The 8,921-nt window shown below is 37.0% G+C and overlaps 1 protein-coding gene across 1 annotated transcript; it reads right to left on the bottom strand.

The window, feature by feature from the left end:
• Positions 1 to 7,732: 7,732 nt before the first annotated feature.
• On the bottom strand, positions 7,733 to 8,677 carry LOC118854341 (olfactory receptor 1009-like). Its single transcript, XM_036764699.1, has one exon. The coding sequence runs from the start codon at positions 8,675 to 8,677 to the stop codon at positions 7,733 to 7,735; it is 945 nt and encodes a 314-aa protein (XP_036620594.1).
• Between the last annotated feature and the right edge of the window lie 244 nt (positions 8,678 to 8,921).

The raw sequence follows: 8,921 nt of genomic DNA, 5'->3' as shown, positions 1-8,921 counted from the left end.
TATTGCTGAAGCATAAATAACTACTCCAGTATGGGAAGGGGGGATCATATGAATATTAAGCTCAAGGCTAAATATATTTACCTCTTATGTCTGCAAAATTGAGGTTTTTTTACTGTTCTTTTGCCTTGTAGGGTTTAAAGGGCAATTTGCATGTTGCTTTAGGCTTTAGAGGTTCTTGAGAAATTACTAATTGTTTTCATTTTAAGAACAATTGGATTTTTCTTCTGAAATTAGTTCCTTTCTGTTCTTTTATCTAAAGTAGTAAAAGGCATTGAATTGTATATTAAAAATACAGCTTTTAGTCCTTATTCTGTGGATTGCTAACTGCATTCCCTTGGATAAGTCATTTCTCCCATATCAACCTGAGTTTCATCAGCCATAAAATGAGGATACTCTGATTCATCCTATCCACAAGACACAGTTATGCTAAGGACTAAATGAAATGAAGTATATACAAAATGGATTTGGAATCTCATTGATTCAGGCATTAACTCCAATAATGCAGATTGCGATATATTCATGTGTGCCTGTGAAACATTCATTCATGTCTTCCACCTAAGAAAAAAAATGTTTTTGTGCATGTATACACACATATATACATATACATTCACATATATTAGGGGGAGGACACGAATGTGTGCTCACACACACACACAGACACACGTTTATATAAATATATATATATATATATATATATATATAATGTGTATACATACACACAGAGAGACATATATATGTGTATGTGTATATACATGTATGTGTGGAGGACATGTGTGAGTAGACAGACAGACAGATACATAGATGGGTAGATAGATACCAAAGCACTTTGGAAGCCATCTGGGACCTAGTCCGAGACATGACATACAATGAAAACTCGGTAAGTTAAATTATACAAATACTTGATGTCATTTTCTCTTATAAGCTAGGCATCTATACTCCTGGGGATAGTACAGTTCAAATATTAAGAAGAATATATAATACATATATATATATACACATATATATGTATGTATGTTTATATATATATGTGTGTGTATATGTATTTTATATATGTGTGTATATGTGTATATATATATAATTACTATTCTTCCCTTGAAGGGTTTCTTGAATGCATCTTCATGGATGGGCTTTATCCCTGTGTTCGCCAAGGCTATGGCAGCAGAGCTCATCCTGTGAGAGGCCCTACCAAGCTAGAGAAGCAGCTGAGATGACTCTGCTAATGGGATGCACATCTGTCTCTCAAAAGTCAGAAAAGCCAAGTTCGTGCACTTCTCTAGTACTGTGAATCATATGGACTGTGTGACTCCAAGTAGGGAGGTCAATTTTTTCTTGTCTGAATGCTTTCCCTTTGTGGGGCACAGTCTCAACTTCAGGATAATAATACAATTCAGGAGGACATTACTTTTGAGACATGTGAGGATAACAGGAGGAGTGGTTTATTTCTTTCTCCGTCCATCAAGTATGAGGAAGGGCACTTAGGGGAGTGATATATCTAGAAGAAGTATTTAAGGAAGAAAATAAGATGCACTGAAGAGAAAAAGAGACTTTTTCGACTACTTATGGATTGCAGTAGAAGTCTTTTGATTTTTTCCCTGGTGAAATAAATCCTTTCTATAAGATATTTTGTTAACCTGAATATTTATATAGCAAGCCTATACTTTTAGAATTACATCCTAGTATTTGAGTTAAATCACTCCCAAGAACATAGAACTGCAACCCAAAGGTGGAAAAAAAGTAATATAATATACTTACATAATGTAACTAGTTTGCATCGAGTGCCCATTTTGTTCAAGGCTCTGGGCTAGGTCACTTTCATTTTCTAAAGGGAACTAAAGGAGAATCAAATTTTAATGCCACAGGGGCAAAGGGTTTTTAGCCCTGAGTATCTGAATCTTGAACAAAGACCAGAGGTAGGAAAGTGTGTGGCTTATTTGGGACAGAAGGAGTGTAGAATTTCCTTTACTGGCTAGAAGATAAATGTCCAGAGAGAAGTAATTGAAGCCCACTGCATTGGAAGCCTTAAGTGACCAAGCCTTAATTCTGTTGACCTCAGGAATGTGAAAGACTAAGGCTCTCCCTTGACTACTTTCTCCTAGTGCTGGTTGCAGCCTCCAAGGCCCAGCAGATTTTTTTTCTTTTTCTTATCTATCCCACTTCTAACAAGCTGCTCTGGGAACTATTAAGATTGATTGGGTGCTGAGAGACAGGCGATTAGCAAACTTGGAAGCAATTTTATTGCTCATTCCCAAACAAGCTACAAAGGACCTACCTAAGTGAGATGGAGTGTAAATAGGAAAAACTTTCTTATGAATAATGAAATTCAGTCAGAGTTTGCAAGTCAATTTATTTGGCCTGACATAGGGCAGTTCTACTACAGATTGAGAGGCTGATCAACTTTGGGGCTAAAGTGTATGTGGTCCAGATTGTAGAGTTTGCCTCTTATCCCCATCAACAGTAAACATATTTATTGGCTGCCTTCCTATCTGCCAGGTTTTAATCTTCTGTGAGAGAAATCACTCCAAGCCAGAATCCCAAAGATCAGGAGACCCATATGGCCAATGAGATGCAAAAGATTGAAAAATTATATTTAGGTGTTAACAATGTCCACTAGGGTGCAACCTTTGCCATTCTGATCCCATATATCATTCTTTGCTCATCTGTATCCTGATCTGTAAGCCATGATGGGAAAATATTTGTAAAGCTATCTTGGGAATTGTCCATGTTACTGGTCCACTAGGTTTAAGGACCCACAGATACTCGTGCTTCACTCTGTCAAAGAATAAAAAAAATAAGATTTCTTCCAGGGACAGAAGTCAAATATCATTGAACCCAGTATTTATTAATAAGCTCTACTATTGGAAAGGATTTGTGCTAGAGATACTGTCATTTAAAATATATGTATATATATATATATATATATATATATATATACACACACATATATTTAATTACTTATTTTTAACATTCTTTTTTTTAATTTTGAGTTCCAAATTCTCTCCCTATCTCACCCTTATCTCCACCCACTGATAAAGCAAATAATATATCAATTATACATGTGAAATGCTGTAAAATATGTGTTAATATTTACCACATTTCAAAAAAAAAGAAAAAAATTAAAAGTAAGAAAATATACTTCAGTTTGCACTCAGGATTCATCAGTTCTCTCTCTGGAGGTGGATGGCATTTTTCATCAGGAGTCCTTTGGAACTGTCTTAGATCTTTGTATTGAGCAGAGTAGCCAAGTCTTTCAGAGTCGATCATCATTATAGCATTTCTGTCATTGTGCACAATGATTTCCTGGTTCTTCGCATTTCACTTTGTATCAGTTTTTGAAACCGCTCCCCTCATCATTTCCCACAGCATGACAGTTATGCCATCACCTCCCTTATGTCATGGTCCTCTTCAAGAATGAAGGACGAACAACAACTACTCCTTCACAATTTGCCATTACACCATCATATTATATGCCACAACCTGTTCAGTCATTTTCCTATTGCTGATCATTGCTATTCTTTTCTGCCACAAAAAGAGTCACTATCAATATTTTTGTATCCATAGGTACTTTCCCTTTCCCTACGATCACTTTGGATAGAGATCTAGTAGTGATATTGCTGGGTCAAAGAGTATGCACAATTTTATAGCCCTTTAAGTCTACTTTCAAATTTTTCTCCAGACTGGTTGGACCAGTTCACTACTGCACCAACAGTTCATTAGTGTATCTATTTTTCCTTTGTCCCCTCTAGCATTTTTCATTTCTGGTAGGTGTGAGGTGGCACCTTAGAATTGTTTCAATTTGCACTTCTCTAATCAGTGGTAATTTAGGACCTTTTTATATGACTATAGATAGCTTTTATTTTTTCTTCTGAAAACTGCCTGTTTATATCCTGTGAGAATTCATCAATTGGAGAATGGCTCTTATTTTTTTTATAAATTTGACTCAGTTCTATGCTCAGTATATATTTGAGAAATTTGGCCTTTAACAGAGAAACTTGCTACAAAAATTCGTGATGTTGCTTGACCGTATATAGTACCTTTCAACAAAATGTCATTTCCCTTATCCCATTTAGTTAGGTATATTTTTGGTTTTGCTTTGTCTGAGATCATGATATTGTCTGAGGTTATGCCTTATTTTTAGTTAAGCTGAAGCATATTAAATTCTTCTTGAGGCCTTTATTTTAACTTCTTGTGTATCTTTCTTTTCCAAATGTGTCATTTGTAAATAAATTCTAGTTTCTAATCTATTCTATTATCTTTCTGTTTTATCTGTGAGTTCATTCCATTCACATTCAGAGTTATGATGTTTAACTGTGTATTTCCCTCCATTCCATTTTCTTTTGTTTCTTTCTCTCTTTTTATCCTGCCCCACCTCAAAAGTCTATTTGGCTTCTAACCACTGTGTCCCTTAAGCTCTCCTCCCTTTTATCACTCTTCTTCCTTCCCCTTATCCCATTCCCCTCCTGTTTCCCTATTGCATGTTACATTTCTATATACAACTTGGTGTGTGCATACATATACATATATATATGTATGTATACATATATGTGTGTGTGCATGTGAATATATATATATATATATATATATATATATATATATATATATATATATATATATATATATATGGTGAGAGAGAAAGAGAGAGAGAGAGAGTCTTCCCTCTTTGAACCAATTCTGATAAGAGTGAGGTTCAAACATGGCCTACCATCACCGTCCCCATCTCCCCTTCCACAGTAAAAGCTATTTGTGATGTGCTTCTTTTTGTGAAAATTTCCCCCATTGCTCCTCTACCTTCACTCTTTTCCCAGTGCATCCCCCCTTTCTCACTCCTTCAATTTCTTTGGAGATCATTCCAGTATGCTTGACTCACATCCATGCCTTCTGCCTATGTAAACTCCTTTTAACAGCCTCAATAATGATAAAGTTTTTAGGAATCACATGTATCATTTTTCCTATATACGAATATAAAAAGTTTAGTTTTATTGTGGACCTCATGATTACTCTTTCATACTGACCTTTTAATGCTTCTCTTGCGTCTTGTGTTTGAATTTTTTATTCAACTCTGGTCTTCTTTCTGGTCAAATTTTCTATTTGGCTCTGGTCTTCTTATCAGGAATGCTTGAAATGCCTCTATTTCCCCCTCCCCCTGAAGGATTATACACTTTTGCTGAATAGGTTATTCTTGGTTCTAATCCCAGCTTCTTTGCCTTCTTGAATGCATATTCTAAGTTCTCCACTCCTTAAATACGAAAGCTGCTAAATTTTGTGCAATCTTTACCGTGTCTCCTGACTGTGGCTTTCTCACAACAACCCTGTGATACAGGTGCTATTTTTATGTTACAATCTAACCTCTTCCTATGATATATAAATTCCTTATAATCCAGAATTAGCTCCTTTTTGTTATTGTATGGCCAGCACATAGAACAATGTGAAGGGAAGGGAATAAGGATGTATATAATGCCTTCTCTTCCTTCAGCTAAACAAGTTCCCCAGTTTCTACAACTGATCCCCATATGTTCATGGGACATGAATTTGTGGTCTGGAGATCATAGATTTAGAACTGGAAAGGATTTTGGAGACCTTGGAGTCCAGTGTCTTTTTATTTTGCATATGAGGTGACTGATACACAGAAAGATTAAGGGACTTCACTACATTATTGTGACTGCCTTTCTCTGGATATTCTCTCAATAATCTGCATTGCTTCCTCCCTGCATAGCTTCTTTGGAATTAAATGCCTAAACTACTTTCTAAGATACCTTTAGTTTCTTCCATAGAGTCACCAAAATTTAATGCTGAGACTCCAAAAGAAAACTTCTTAAAGAACCCTACCATGAGTTTTAAAAATAGACAGAGGCCCTGCGGACGGAAGGCTCCTTTTTCAGGCCTCTCCTCCCCAGCAATACCAAGGGTCCATGGGTGAGTTCTGTATTCATGCCAAGAGCTCTCATTGGTATCTTTCAAGATCTAAAATCCAATCAATTCTTCCTCATGTAGTTGAATTGGTCCTTCAATGATCAGGAAAGTCAATGACAAGTTTTAATGGAATAATACCCTATCCTTTTGATTTCTAGACAAGGGTGCATTGAAAAAGAAGACAGATAAACAAATAAGGCAACATTGAAGTTGGTTTCAAAATCAAATCCAGTCTGTTTTCCCTTGTGAACAGATCATATAAGCCTTTGAAGCTCCCTGCTCCATGTTATTGAAGGCTTTGTGGTCCGTATCCCAATAAAAAGTATGGAATGTCTTATGAACTTTGAGACTTAAGTAGTTGTTGGTTTTGATTTTTTCTAGGTGATAGGTCACCTATGGGGTTGTCATTACTAGTTTTGATATTTTTTTTTCTTTTCCTTTCAGCCTTCCTGCTTTGGAGAGATGATAAGGAAATATCTATTTAGCTAGTGATTGAGAGGCACTGCGATGTATTGAAAAGAGAGCTGAACTTAGAGGTGAAATACGAATTCCCGTACCTGTATGACTGTGATCAAGTCATTTAACCTCTCTAAGCCTCAATCTTTTCATCTATAGAATGGGACTAACTATGTTTGCACTAGCGCTACAAGGCAGTGTAAGGTATTTTGGAAATATCAAGAAATGTCACAGAAATGGGATTTATCATTATGGGAGTATAGGATTTATATCTAAAATGGATACGAGAGACTATGTAGTCCAACCATCGAGTCACTTTACAAATGAGGAAACTAAGGTCCAGAGAGAGGAATCAATTTGTCCAAAGATATAAATAGTAAATTATGGAAGTAGGTTTTAAAACATGTCCTTCAACTCTTTCCCATTACACACAGTGGACTCTTCCTTTTGGGGTCAACAACAAGAGCTCTTTGTTTCTTTCTTCGGATGTTAGGGAGAAATAAAAAAATACACATTAAAAAGGAAGATTAAATCATAAGACTCCCCAGAGGCCAAGAAAAACACATTCAATTGTTAATCCTGGCATTTGGACTGCAATCATGTCTTCATTCATTTGATGGGGAGTAAAAGCTTACAAGGGACAGTGTTTGAGGATGACATAGCTAATAAGTGTTTGAATGAGAATCCAAAACACAGATCTTACTTTTTAACTGCAGCCTGGGTCATTTCAGCCTAGTCCAAAACCCCACCAGGATCCTTAGGACTGGGACAAAGTTGTTCTCCATATACAGAAAAAAGGGGAACCTGCCACCAATTGAATTATTCCACTTGGAAAATATGAGAAAAATTTCCCTTATTAAAGGCGAAGATAGATGGTCAATAGTCTTGGTAGCTATTGACATATACACATAACAAGTACGAATTTATCAAAGTACATAATAAAGCAAACAGCCTAGCAAAACTGTAGGATAAGGGTGTGCATTTCTTGGTCAGAATTTATTGTATTTTATTCTTTTCTCAATTAAATATAAACAAAAATATTTTATATTCATTTAAAATTTTTTTCAGTTTTAAATTCTCTCCCTCCCTTTCTTTCCTCCCCCCTCTTTGAGAAGGCAAGCAGTTTTATACAGATTAGAAATGTGAAATCATGCAAAACATTTCCCACATTAGCTATGTTGCAAAAGAAAATGCAGGTAAAAGGATATGCATTTTTAAAATATTTCCAGAGAAACAAAAGATGATTTAGAGATTGAAAGCTGCAGAAAGGTGCCAAGTGCTCCAGAATGACACAAACTATGCAATGAAATTTTAAGATCATGCCTAACCTGGCTAACAATATATCCCAATACCTGTTCTAGGGAAGAATTTAACTGCTGATACAAAACTTGATTTTGGCAATGGTCCTGTGGATGGCATCTTTGACTTCTTTGTTCCTCAAGCTGTAAATGAGGGGGTTCAACATGGGGATCACTGCTGTGTAGAACACAGACACCACCTTATTGAGGTCCAGGGAGAAGCTAGCACTGGGTCGCACATAGATGAAGAAGAGGGTCCCATAAAGGATGCTGACGGCAGTTAGGTGCGAGGAGCAGGTAGAAAAGGCTTTGCGCCTTCCCTCAGCAGAACGGATTCTGAGGATGGCTATGAGGATGTAGATATAGGATACAATGATGATCAGACCACTGAACACCAACACTGACCCAGCCATGACAAAAAGCACTATCTTGTTGACTGAGATGTCAGCACAGATGAGAGTAAAGAGAGGTGAGATGTCACAAAAGAAATGATTGAGGACATTTGGGCCACAGAAGGGGAGACAGAAAGCAGCAGTGGTATGTGTCATGGTGCTTGTGAAACCTGCAGCATAGGGGCCAGACACAAGCTGGATGCAGAGTCTCTGGGACATGGCCACAGAGTAAAGCAGGGGGTTACAGATCGCCACATAGCGGTCATAGGCCATGGATGCCAAAAGGAAGCACTCGGTGGCTACAAAAAACCCAAAGAACCATTGCTGCAAGGCACAGCCCAGGAAAGAAATAGTCTTTTTCTCCTCAAAGAAGTCTCTCAGCATCTTGGGGGCCACCACAGAAGAGAAGCTGATGTCCACAAATGATAGGTGGCTGAGGAAAAAATACATGGGAGTATGAAGGCGGGCATCAATTCGGATAAGGAAGATCATTCCCAGGTTGCCTGTCACATTGAAGAGATAAAAGGACAGAAACAGCACAAAGAGGGCTACTTGTAGCTTAGGATGACACTTCAAACCCACAAAAATGAACTCAGTAACCCTGGTGTAGTTTCCATTGGCCATTTATTCCTGGTGGTCTCTGATGAGAAAAAGAAAAAAAAACAATCTATTTGGAATTGATGCCTTCAAATATGAATGTCCAAATCTGTACACTGACCCAAACCCAATCCACCAGCCAGTGAGAGAAGGGACAACTAAATTACAAGGATCCCAGATACACTTCTGTTGGCAATGCATTTCATTCATTTGCTGATATTATTAATTGTTATCATCAAGAAGAAATATCAAATGGCATAATGGATAGACA

The sequence above is a fragment of the Trichosurus vulpecula genome, chromosome 6 (genome assembly GCF_011100635.1).
Source record: "Trichosurus vulpecula isolate mTriVul1 chromosome 6, mTriVul1.pri, whole genome shotgun sequence".
NCBI classification, from domain to species: domain Eukaryota; kingdom Metazoa; phylum Chordata; class Mammalia; order Diprotodontia; family Phalangeridae; genus Trichosurus; species Trichosurus vulpecula.
Note: the sequence above shows the minus strand (reverse complement) of the source record. Positions and strands in the feature narration are given on the sequence as shown.

Excerpts from the sequence above, each read along its gene's own strand:
- LOC118854341 (XM_036764699.1), bottom strand. The coding sequence starts at position 8,677 with ATGGCCAATGGAAACTACACCAGGGTTACTGAGTTCATTTTTGTGGGT.